This window comes from Pristis pectinata, chromosome 2 (assembly GCF_009764475.1).
Source record: "Pristis pectinata isolate sPriPec2 chromosome 2, sPriPec2.1.pri, whole genome shotgun sequence".
NCBI lineage: Eukaryota > Metazoa > Chordata > Chondrichthyes > Rhinopristiformes > Pristidae > Pristis > Pristis pectinata.
In genome coordinates, this window is record NC_067406.1 from 23,478,454 (window position 1) to 23,491,282 (window position 12,829).

A 12,829-nucleotide genomic window follows, 5' to 3' on the forward strand; every position below is an offset into this window, starting at 1 on the left:
AGCACTCCTAAGATCCCTGCCATTTACTGTTTATGTCCTGCCAGCATTTGATGTCCCAAAATGCATTACCTCACATTTGTCTGGATTAAGTTCCATCTGCTACCACTCCAGCCAACTTTCTAGCTGCTCCATGTCCATCTGTATCCTTAGACAAACTTCTTTGCTGTCTACAACTCCACCAATTTTTGTCACATTAGCAAGCTTACTAATTTAACCATCTACATTTGCATTCAAGTCATGTAAGGGAACATGGAATAGAGTACAAGAGCAAGGTTATGCTGAAACTTTATACCACACTAGGTAGGAAACTGATTGATTACCATGTACAGTTCTAGTTACATTATAGAAAAGATCCAACTTTCTTCTTTTAAAGAAAAAGAGGGTGCAGAAATGAACAAGGACATTGCCAGGTCTGGAAAACTTTAGCTAGGAGAGAAGATTGAATAGGATGGGTTTATTTTTTGGAAGAGAAAGCCAAGGGTAGATTTAGTTAAGAAGCATGAAATTATGAGGAGCCAAAGTAGAATACTTAAGCATCAATTTCTCTTAGCAGAGGCATAGATTTGGCAGAAGGATTAGGGAGAAGTTTTGTTTTCATCCAAAAGGTAATAGGGGTCTGGAACTCAGCGCCTTAGAGGGGTTTAGAAGCAGATGCTCTTATTACGTTTAAAAGGTACTTGAATGTGCACTTGAAGAACTGTAGCCTGCAGGGTTACGGGCTTGATGCTGGAAGATAGGATTAGGCTGGGTATACCTTTCTCAGCTGGCATTGACGTGATGGGCTGAATTGCTTTCTTCTGTGTCTCAAGGGTTTTGTAATGCAATTTTTAAAACTAATCCTGGAAACCAACTTGGAGGGCCTTAAACTGTGAGAGCCAACCAACAACATTTGGGTCTGTTGAAGTGACTTGGCTTTTATAGATTTTTGGCAGATTCCACCAACATTTTAGTTCCTGATATACCTAATGCATGATTGCCATGAGCTAAAACACATCCAGACTAATTCTGATATTTTTTCTTTGAGTGTGCCAACAGTCAGATTGATCATCAAGATATCACATTTTTATGTCACAATGAGAACACGTATTGTGTGTACTGATTGAAGTACATAATAGGTCCACTAGCAAAATTAAAACTTGTTAAAACGTCTTCATTTAACTAATTAACTAAGGGACAGAAAGATAATGTGGTAGTGAGTGGATGTTTTTCAGGTAGAAAGGAAGTCATATTTTTTTTTAACAGGGGTTGTTTTTCACACCACAACACATTTTTATTTGTATTAATAACCTGGAATTGGACAAAGTTTTTAAATTGGTTAATAACACCAAACAAAAATTTGCTAAACAGAGAGGACAGTAACAGACTTGAGAACACTGGTGAAATGGGCAGATACACAGCAGACGATATCCAACAAAAGAGATTTATTTTAGCATGTAGAAGTAGCAATGAAAAGACTAAAGGATATTTCAAATGAAATTTTAAACAAACCCCCAAAAGTTTATTTTGAGCATATTTAGCAAATTACTTACCACACTCTCTGGCAATGTTTGCAAAGTTGTTGTAAGCTGATCAGCTGGTGAAAGGGTATCTGGAAGAAACATGGCTCTAGACAACAGTAGCAGTGAAGTTGGAATCTGCTGGTTTAGATGAAGATCCAGCCACTATTAAAAGGAAAACGAAATTAACAATGAGCACTAGACTTACTTGGTAAGTGTGCTGTTTGGTATATATCTCAATTAGTCTTTGGATATGTTGACGGTAATTAAAATCAGCAAACCATAGTGTTTATTAGTTCCTCAAATGCAACACTGAATCCAGAAAAATTAGCATTTTAAAAACCATATTGTTTGCCATACTTATGTACATTCAAAATCATTCCTCATTTACAGGCAAGACAGCATTTTATAAATCAATAATTATAAGATGTATGTAACTGGTAAACCAGTGAAGAGGGATTCCATAGTGTCTTCTGTAATTTTACTTTGCATGCTTATAAAGATACTTATGCTCCACTAGTCAGCTAGAGAAGTGCCTTCAATCTTATTGTGGTTTAAAACAGTGATTACTTCATTGTTGAATAGGAACCTCCTCAGGGATTCCACCTTCCTGTCATTTTTGGAAGACCTTTTAATGAGATACTAAAACTAAGGCACTTTCTTAAAATCAATCTAAGGAATGAACATGAGTAGGAGATGATGCATTTAAAAAGTTCATCCTCACATAAGAAAATATAAAGAGCTCAGGGCAGAAGTATTGGAAGTAGCACTACAGAAATTTCAATTGGGAACTCGTACAGAGGCAGAGAAATAAATACAGAAACACTCAACATATCAAGCAGCATCTGTGAAATGGGAAACTGTGAACATCTCAGGTCTGGAACCCTTCATTTGAACTGGGAGAGAGAGAAAACATGTTAGTTTTAGATAGCAGAGATGCTAGGGAAGGGAATGGGTAGAACAAAGCTGGGTAGAATGATGCTGTTTGACCTGCTACGTTTCCAGCATTTTCCATATTTATTTCAGATTTCATTCATCAGCAGTTTGTTGATAATCATTTGCTATAGGGAGATATGTTAATATAGATATAGAAAAAAAGTATTGCAAACATCGTAATGTAAAATGAGTTTCTGATGGGCCAAAAGCAAAAATAATCCACGGATGCCAAAGGCCAAGGCTTGAATAGGATCTGTATCAATGAATAATATTCTGAACTTAATTCTCAACTGTACTCAAATATAGAATATAAAACTTTAACTTAATGGACTAAAGAATGGAATAAGGCCTTAAATCAGATAAATTTCACATTGTTTTTCTACATGATCATGAGTCCTGAATCATAACAATTGTTGACAATTAAAAAAAAATTTAATTTTCATTTGCTCACTCACTTGTTTGAGTTGGTTTTGTAAACGTTCTTCAGTCACTCCAAGTGCCCTCATTCCCCGAGTTCTGCAAGCTGCCTGCAGTTCATTTACATTCAGTGTATTTACTCCTTCTTCTGCAATCAACTACCAGCAAAACAGAGCAAGAGCACATTGTTAAAACAATCCATGCAAATCCAACTGATCTGCATTAGTCCACGTGAGGACAGAATGGACCGAGATACCAATGGGATCAGATTTAATATGTGTGTTACTTAGAATTCAGAACATACCCTTAATTTTATTTGGACTTGCAACAATAGACAAAACACTCATTTCCTTGTGATTAGCTGTTTTTTTTACTAGGACTTTGCTTGATATATGAAAATTGCATAGTTTTATTCAAATAAAAAACTGTTAAATTTTGTCCTTTTTGTACGAGCTTTGCAATTTCAACAGCTTACTAATATATATACCATCAGAGGATCTGTCCTGGGCCCAACACATTGATGCAATCACGAAGAAGGTATGCCAGCAGCTCTACTTTGTTAAGAGGTTGAGGAGATTTGGTATGTCACCAAAGACTCTTGCAAATTTCTATAGACGTACGGTGGAGAGCATCCTGACTGGAGCCCCCATACCAGGCTGTGATGCAACCAATGCACAGGATCTCACAAGGCTGCAGAGGGTTATAGATCTAGCCAGCCCCATCATGGGCACACGCCTCCCCACCACAGAAGACATCTTCAAGAGGTAGTGCCTCAAGAAGGCAGCATCCATGATTAAGGACCCTCACCATCCAGGACATGCCCCTTTCTTGTTACTATCATCAGGGAGGAGGTACAAGAGCTTGAAGACCCAACACTCAATGATTCAGGAGCAGCTTCTTCCCCTCCGTCATCAGATTTCTGAGTGGTCCATGAACGCTACCTCATTGTTCCTTTTTTTTTGCACTATTTATTTCGTAATTTACAGTTTTTTTAAAAAAAAATGTCTTTGCGCTGTACTGCTGCTGCAAAACAATGAATTTCACGTTGTATAAGACAGTGATAATAAACCTGAATCTGATTCAGAGTCTGATAGCATGTTTGCCCATCATCCTTGGGTTTTATCAATCTTATGCAGACATCAAATCAGTGGATCCACAAAACACATCAATTAAATAGTAACATGCTATAGGACAAATCCCTAGATGCAAATCTCAGCCTGCTATTTCTCACAAACAACAACATAAATTGAAGTACCGAGTTTTTATAAATTCATTAGATAGTCCTTTTTTGTTCATTGTTAAAAATCTTCACAATCAGTCACACTACCACCTTGAATGCATCTTTAAATGCACAATATCTTGTAAACCATGTTGCATGGGACCAAATGAAATCCCATTACTTTAACTGGCACACAAAATTAATGGACTGAAATAATTTCCATAATCATTGGGTATTACAGACTATGACAACACTGCTCAGCCTGTAAATGATCCAAAAGTTTTATTGAAAACAATTAGCAGAACCTTGAATGATGAGGGATGATGTAAATTTCGTCAAAAAGAAAACAGAAGCATATGTAAGGTTTAGGAAGCTGAAATTGGACAGGGCTCTTGAGGAATATAAAGGAAGCAGGAAAGTAACTTAATCAGGACAGCAGAAGGGCTAAAAGGGGTCATGAAATTTCCTTGGTGAGTAGAAATAAGGAAAATCTCAAGCCATTTTTATATATACATTAAAAACAAGAGGGTAGCTAGGGAAAGTGTAGGACCACTCAGGGAGGCGTTGTTAATAGTCAAGGGCACATTGATATAAAGGAGGTTGTGGTGTTGGGTCTCTTGAAGAATATTAAGGTGGATAAATTCTCAAGGCCTGATGGGATCTATTCCAGGAAACTGAGGGAGGCAAGAGAGGAGATTGCTGGGGCCTTCTCAGAGATCTTTGCATCATTTTTAGCCACATGCGAGTCCCAGAGAATTGGAGAAAGGCCAATGTTCTTCCTTTGTTTAAGAAGGGCAATAGGGATAATCTCCAGCAAATTACAGACCAGTGAGACTAACATTAGTGGTAGGGAAATTATTGGAGAAGATTCTTAGGGATAGGATTTACTCACATCTGGAAAAGCATAGACATATTAGGGTTAGTCAGTATGGCTTTGTGCAGGGGAGATCATATCTTACAAATTTGATTCAGTTCTTTTTTGAGGAGCTGATGAAGATGATTGATGAGGGTAGGGCAGAAGATGCCGTCTACATAGAATTTAATAAAGCATTTGACAAGGTCCCTCATGCAAGGCTGATCCAGAAGATTAAGGCACATGGGTTCCACAGTGACTTGGTAGAGTAGATTCAAAATTGGCTTGGCCAAAGGTGACAGAGTGCAATGGCAGAGGGGTGTTTCTCTGACTGGAGGTCTGTGACCAGTGATGTTCCACAGGGATCAGTGCTGGGACCGCTATTGATTTGGACAAAAATGTAGGTAGGCTGATTAGTAAGTTTGCAGATGATACGAAAATTGGCGGAGTTGTGGATACCGATGAAGGTTGTCAAAGGATACAGCAGGATATAGATCAGTTGGAAACATGGGTGGAGGAACGGCAGATGGAGTTTAATCTGGACAACTGTGAGGTGTTGCACTTTGGGAGGTCAAATGTAAAAGGAAACTATGGAGTAAGTGGCAGGAGCATTGATGTACAGAGAGATCTTACGGTGCAAGTCCATTGCTCCCTGAAAAGTGGCAACACAAGTAGATAGGATGGTGCAGAAGGTGTACAGTATGCTTGCCTTCACTGGTTGAGGCAGTGAGTATAAAAGCTGGGGACTTGTGTTGCAGCTGCATAAAAGTTTGCTTAGGCCACATTTAGATTACTGTGTGCAGTTCTGGAGAGGGTGCTGAAGAGGTTCACCATGATGTTGCCTAGATTAGAGGGTACTAGTTATAAAGGAGAGGTTGGACAAACTTGGATTGTGTTCCTGGCTGAAAGGCAACCTGTTGGTATATAAGATTATGAGAGGCATAGATACGTAGATAGTCAAAGTCTTTTTTACCCCCAGGGTGGAAATGTCAAATACTAAATGGCATAGCTTTAAGGCGAGAGGAGTAAAGTTTAAAGGAGATTTAAGAGGTGAGTTTTTTTGTTTTTAAACAGAGAGTGGTAGGTGCCTGGAACGTGCTGCCAGGAGATGGAAGCAGATACAATAGCATTTGGACAGGCAAGGAATGGAGGGATACAGACCATGTGCAGGCAGATGGGATTAGTTTAATTTGGCATCATAGTCACAGACATCATGGGCTGAAGCATTTATATTCTTGAGCTGTGTTGCTGAGAGAACCTGATATCTTAATTTTTGAAATGTAATCCAACAACAATGGACCATCTTTGTTAAAATTCTATTTTATTCTCTCACATGGCTTTTTCAGGATCATTCCATAATTATATTACCTGGTCATCTGCACGAATGGCACGCAATTTCATAATGAGTTGAAATCGTAAGAAGTTATTGGTTCCTATTGACTGTAACTCCAACAATTTACAAAGTGCAACCAGCTGAGGTCGTGTTAAGTTGTCAAGTGTAAGCTCATCCTCAAATAGTTTAGAAAAACGCATGATCTCCTCATTACTGGGCCTTTCCCCAGAATCTCGAATCTGAAAAGGAAACAAGAATACAGAACACAACAAATAGTAAATTGTTACTATTCAAAAAAAAAAAGGACTGAAAGAAATTCCCGATAACTTTCATCATTTATTTTCCCAAGATGCTATGAATTTCCAGTATTTTGTGTTTTTCAGCATCTACATTTTCCACAATACTACAAAATGTAGGAGGGTAGACAGTGACATTCACCAAGGATAACTGCTGAAACGCCTAGCATAAATGTAAAATAACTTGGATATGGGAAGCAGAGCAATATTTCAAAATTTGTTAATACCACCAAGTTTAAGCTGTGGGAAACAGTGAGGACAATACCAACTGAATTCCAAAGGTTATGAAAAAGCAAGCAGAATATGCAGACAAGTGGCAAAAAGAATTTAGTAAACAAGTGTGAATGCATTTGGCAGAAGGGGAGAGGAAATACAGCCTTACAAGCATAGTTGTAGTGCGCAAGTGGGAACAAAGGAACCTGAGAGTTTTTCAGCATAGATCTTTGAAGGTGACAGGATCCTCACAGTATTGTCAAAATATATATGATCTTGGGCTCTGTAGATAGAGGTGTTGAGTTAAAAAAAAGCAGAAAAGTATGCTGAAACAAAAGCACAAAATGCTGGAAATACTCAACAGGTCAGACAACACCTGTGAAAGGAGAAACACTTAGTGCTCCAGGTCCGGGACTTTTAAATCAGAAGTTATTCTGAACCTTTCTAAACTTCTGGTTAAACCACACATATTGTCCTTCTAGAGATAAAGTCCCAACTTTACACCAAGGACAGGCTCCATCAGGTTTTGTGGCATCATGTTAATTCAGAATAGACCTGGACATCTGTAAGGTGCTGTGGATGCACCAGCAATATACATTAACACAGTCTGTAACCTTATGACCTGGCAAATCCTTTGCTCTGCATCACTATCAAGCCAAGGGTTCAACCCTGATTCAATGAGAAGAGCAGCAATAACATATCTAAAAATTTGATACCAGTCTGCTAAAGCTACAACACAATACAGGTATCCCCAGATTATGGCACTTCAGATACCATAAATGGTATCTTGAAATGCCATAATGCCATACCCCTACGGAATTTAATCACTACCAAAAATTTGAGATACAGAATTAAAGTTTGCTCTTACAGAATTTACGTGTGAAAAAAAAACTAGATTACCACAAGATGTGAAAGAAATAACAAATTGTAAATTTTTGTCAAGGGTTCATCTTATGGGAAATTGCGCTGTGGTTTTCTCAGAACGCAACCACTCTTTAACAAAGGGGTTGTACTGCAGTGCATGCACTCCAAATATCAAAAAACATAGTAAAATAGATTGAAACAAGTATTCTCACAATCAATGTATCAGCTCAAACCTCTGGACTCACATCAAATCTGGTCACAAACAATGGAGGACATTTGAACAGTTAACAGCAAGCAGCAGCAACAAAATACCACCCCATCTTCAGTAATGCAGGGGTCAAGTACTTGTTTACTAAAGACAAGGCTCAAACATTCACAACTACGTTCAGTCAGAAGAACTGTTGAGCAATTGATCCATCGCTGTATCCTCATGAGATCCCCACTATCAACAAAGCCAGATTCACCCCATGATACAGCAATATTTATGGGACTGGAAACATCCCAGCAGTAATACTGAACTTCAGCCAAGAAATTCTAGTGCACTTACAAGACTGGCATCTACCTGACAATGTGAAAATTGCCCAGATATATCCAGTTCATGAAAAGCAGGACAAATCCAACCTAGCTAATTACCACCCAGTCATACAATCATACAGCATGGAAACAGGCCCTTCATCCCAACTAGTCCAGTCAATTTACTCTAAATCAGCAGCAAAGTGTTGGAAGGTTTAACGATGTTATTGATAGTGTTATCCAGCAGCAATACTCATCAATAACCTACTTATCGATGCACAGTTAGAGATTTGAATTCCAGAGGTGAGGCGAAAGTCACTGCCCTTGACACCAAGGCAGGATTTGGCTGGACGTTGCATCAAGCAATAGGCAGCAAGGGGAAAATACACCAATGTTTAAAGTCATACATCACGCAAAGGAACACGGTTGCATTTGGTGATCAATTATGCAACTTCATTGCAAAAGCTCTTCAGGTCAGTCTCCCATCTTCTTTAAATGCTTCCTCAATGAGCTTCTTCTATTATAAGATCAGAAGTAGGGATATTTGTTAATGATTAGACAATGTTCAGTTCCACCAGTAGTTCCTCAGTGAAGTAAGTAGACCCCGCCTGCAGACAGCAGGACCAGGATAACCTTCAGCTATGGGCTGATAAGAGGCAAAAAACATCTATGCCATAGAAGTGCCAGGCAATGACCATCTCTAACACAATGGTACGAGCACCACCAATATCCTGGGATCACATTGACCAGAAGCTTAACTGGGCTAACCACATAAATACCAAGGTTACAAGTACAGATCAGAGTTTGGGTATCTGAAGTAAGTGACTCGCATCCTGACAGCCCAAAGACATTCCATCATCTGCAAGGCATGAGAAATGTTAAGAAGGAATACTTGCTACTGCCTAGATAAATGGAGCTCCAAGAATATTCAAGAAGTTTACACCATCCAGGACAAGATAGCCCAGTTGATCAGTACCCCATCTTTCACCCTAAAGATTCAGTTCCTCTTCCATCAAAACTGTGTGCATCATCTACAAAGTACACCCTGGTTACTTTTTTTAAGGTTACTCCAAAAGCACTGGCCAAACCTGCAATCTCTAGAGTTCAATCTGGGACCAGCCACATAAATAGCATGGCTACAAGAGCAAATCAGAGCCTGGGTACCCCAAAGTTTGTTCAAAGGAGGTGAGCCACAAGTACTTAGGAATGGTAGCCTGCAAGTTCCCCTCCAAGTTGCACATCATCCCAACTTGGAAATATCTATTAGTAGATTCTGAATCCCAGGATCTTCTACCCAGCACATGGAGCACCTTCACCAGAAGGTCTGTAGCTGTTCAAAGTGGCAGCTTACCACCACCTTCTCAAGGGCAGTTAGGAATGGGCAATACATACTCATCTTGCCAGCAATGTCCAGATCCTGAAAGAAGAATAAATTTAAAGGTAGTTCTGGTCACCACATCTTAGGAAAAATATGAAGGTCCTTGTGAGAATAGTGCCACAAATAAGGGATTTTAGCCATGGGGATATGTTGGTAAAGATCAGGTTGTCACCCTTGGAGTAAAGAAGGCTCAGGGGAGATTTGCTAGAAAAGCCATTCTCATTCGCTGAAGGTCTAGTGGATACAAGTTTAAGGTCCTGAGCAAGGTATACAAAAGAAAAAATGTTTTGATTTAACAAGTGGTAATGACCTAGAATTTGCTACTTATGATGGTAGTGGAAGTATAGACACCAACTTCAAAAGGAAGTTTGATATGCACTTGGGAGAAATAAACTTGTAGGACTACAGGGATAGATCAGGGAAATGAACTGCTTTGTAGAAAGCTGGCATGGACATAATACCCCCTTTATTTCCCATAATGATTTTATGAATCTAACAAAATTCTGTGGCTTAAAACAAAATTTCTAAGAGGAACTGTCCCACATAAAGCAAGTCATAGACTTGAACTTAACTTATCCACAGTGACAAGTAAAAGCAATTAAACAAGAATCCACCAAGACAGAAATAATGTAGCCACAATACTTTCTCCTCACTGCCCTTCTCCCAAAGACAGTGATTAAAGCTGGAATATAGCTAGCTTTGCGCACGTCAAAACATCTCAAGTTCTTCATGCAGCAACTATTGGCAAAATACAAAACAGTACCACAACTGAGCTAGATTCTATTGATGTGTGCCAATGTGTACTTATATCTTCAGTAGGCAACCAATCAAAAGGAAGCAAATTGATTTAAGGATTGAGGCCAGTTCCAGTTCCGCTGCCTCAGAGCTAATCAATTTGATTTTAAAAACGAATGCCACATTCATTTGTAAATAGGCTATGATGATCATGGAGGTCAATTACTGGAATTTAAATGTTACCTTCTGAAAGAATGTGGAAAAGTCCTTTGTGACATCTCCTTTAGCTGCTTTATTTCTCAGGGCAATCTCTTCAATTGTATCTTGAAGAAATTTTGCCATTTCAAGCTTTACTCTCAGTTCTTTTTTCAACCTATCTTCCTGTACAAAAAGAAAATTATCGGTTTTCAAACACATTTAGAAGTTTCAATAAGGAAATGCTTTTGCTATCTTTAAAAGATTCTTTATTGCCAACACAAAGATAATGGCTATTTTCCATGGTTAAATTAATTCAAATAAAGCCATATAGCAATTTCTTCTAGATATTGAAATGATAGCTCTTCAGTTGCATAGGTTGATGCAGTAACATTTAAGTTTCATATATTGCGACAACTTCTAGTTGGGAAAGAGAAGAAATATTTACTGTTGAGATAGAAATATGCTCTCATGTGGAAATGTCATCTGAAACGCAATAAAAGATCAAATCTGACACCAAGACTGCAAACAGTCTGATTTGATGAAGTTGACGGTTGAGGATCACAGCTTGCAATGGGGACCAAAGGCAGCATCACCAGTTTTGATAATATTTAGGTAAAATCTTTGAACATACAGTACAGACAAGCAATTTATATAATTTATATAATTATGATATAAGCAGTTGAACATCTAAACAAAACAGTAGGATTTCATAATTCTTAAAGGTGACAAATTCTGCTTAATTTATTTTCTGAATATTCTGCAGTTAAAATAGTCTAACTTGAACAGGTGAAGACATTGCACAAAATTAAGACTTAACATTTTAATCCATAGAAGTATTACAACAGAATGCAAGTACATACTCACCTTCTTGGATTTTGTCTCAAAAGTTGAAGGAAGCATATTAGGGAAAAGTTTAAGAACAACGGGAAGAAGAAACTCCATGAACGGAACAATTATGAAAACCAGGAAGGGCACCAGACGAAAGAGGTCAGCACACGTCCGCAAAAACTGTTGGGAGTTAAAAAGAGAGATTGAAATACAAATGAAATTCCTTTATTTTAATTTTTATGCAAGAATTGAGAAGCATACTTAATGTTTTAGATGATTAAAACTTTGATCTATTGTTCTAGGGTAAGAGAAGAGGATTTGGAGTATATTGGCTATGTTATAGAGCAAATTATATCAGAGTAACAACTATTCCATCTATCATGTTTGCTTCAGGTCTTTGGTAGAGCTAGACGTAGTCTTTCTCCATCGACCTACAACTTCATGTATTCATGTATCAATTCAGTTCATCTTTGTAAAATTTAAATCGAGCAAGTCCAGTGGGCAGGGTAGAGAGGCAGGTTAGGGAGCATGAAGTTCCTGTTTGGCTCAATGGCATTTATTTTAATGCAAAAAGACTCACAGGCAAGTCAGATGAGTTTAGAGCATGAATCACCACATGGAATTACGATATTATTGCAATCACAGAAACATGGTTGAATGAAGGGCAAGACTGGTAGCTTAGGTGTTCTGGGGTATGGAAGTTTCAAGCATGACAAAGGGGGATGCAAGAGGGGGAGTCACACCACTGGTTAGTGAGAGCATCACAGGAGCATGTAGGGAGATATCCTGGAGGAATCATCCCATAGGGCCACATGGATATACCTTGGGAATGAGAGAGGGGCAATCACTTTGCTGGGGTTATACTATAGGTCTCCCAATAGTCAGTGGGAATCAAAGCAACAGATATGTCAGCAAATCACAGAAAGATGTAACAAAAAAAAAGGGTTATAGAAATGGGGGATTTTAACTTTCTCAGTATTGACTGGGATTGACCTGGTGAAAGGGGCTCAGAAGGGTCAGAATTTTTTACATATCCAAGCTAATTTTGAGACAATACATAGATCATCCTCCCAGGGTTAGGGAATCAGGATTTTCCCAGGTTGGGGAATCAAGAACTAGAGGACATAGGTTTAGGGTGAGAGGCTAGAGATTTAATAGGAACCTGAGGGGCAACTTTTTCCACCCAGAGGGTGGTCAGTATATGGAATGAGCTGCCAGAGGAAGTAGCTGAGGCACGTACATTAACAACTTTTAAAAGGAACTTGGACATGTACGTGGATAGGAAACGTTTCGAGGGATATGGGCCAAATGTGGGCAAACGGGGCTAGATTAGATGGGAATCTTGGTCGGCATGGACAAGTTGGGTCAAATGGCCTGTTTCCATGCTCTACGACTATCCTACCAGGCAATGGAAATGTTGGTTGGGGAACAATTTCATAACAGTGAGCACAATTCTGTAAGTTTCAAGGTAGTTATAAAAAGGGATAAGGTTGTCCTCAAGTCAAGGTCCTAAATTGGGGGAAGGCTGATTTTGATATAAGAGAAAACCT

The 12,829-nt window shown here is 38.7% G+C and overlaps 1 protein-coding gene across 2 annotated transcripts in view; it reads right to left on the bottom strand.

Annotated features, from left to right (window-relative positions):
- The window catches only part of letm1 (leucine zipper-EF-hand containing transmembrane protein 1), an 81,022-nt gene that overhangs the window by 34,054 nt on the left and 34,139 nt on the right, over nucleotides 1–12,829 (bottom strand). For both annotated transcript variants that reach the window (XM_052010226.1, XM_052010225.1), the window contains exons 4-8: nucleotides 11,316–11,459; nucleotides 10,497–10,634; nucleotides 6,290–6,493; nucleotides 2,888–3,007; nucleotides 1,530–1,661 (exon numbers count right to left, since the gene is read on the bottom strand). In XM_052010226.1, the coding sequence (XP_051866186.1) occupies nucleotides 1,530–1,661; nucleotides 2,888–3,007; nucleotides 6,290–6,493; nucleotides 10,497–10,634; nucleotides 11,316–11,459 (738 nt within the window). The remainder of the gene's footprint in view (nucleotides 1–1,529; nucleotides 1,662–2,887; nucleotides 3,008–6,289; nucleotides 6,494–10,496; nucleotides 10,635–11,315; nucleotides 11,460–12,829) is intronic.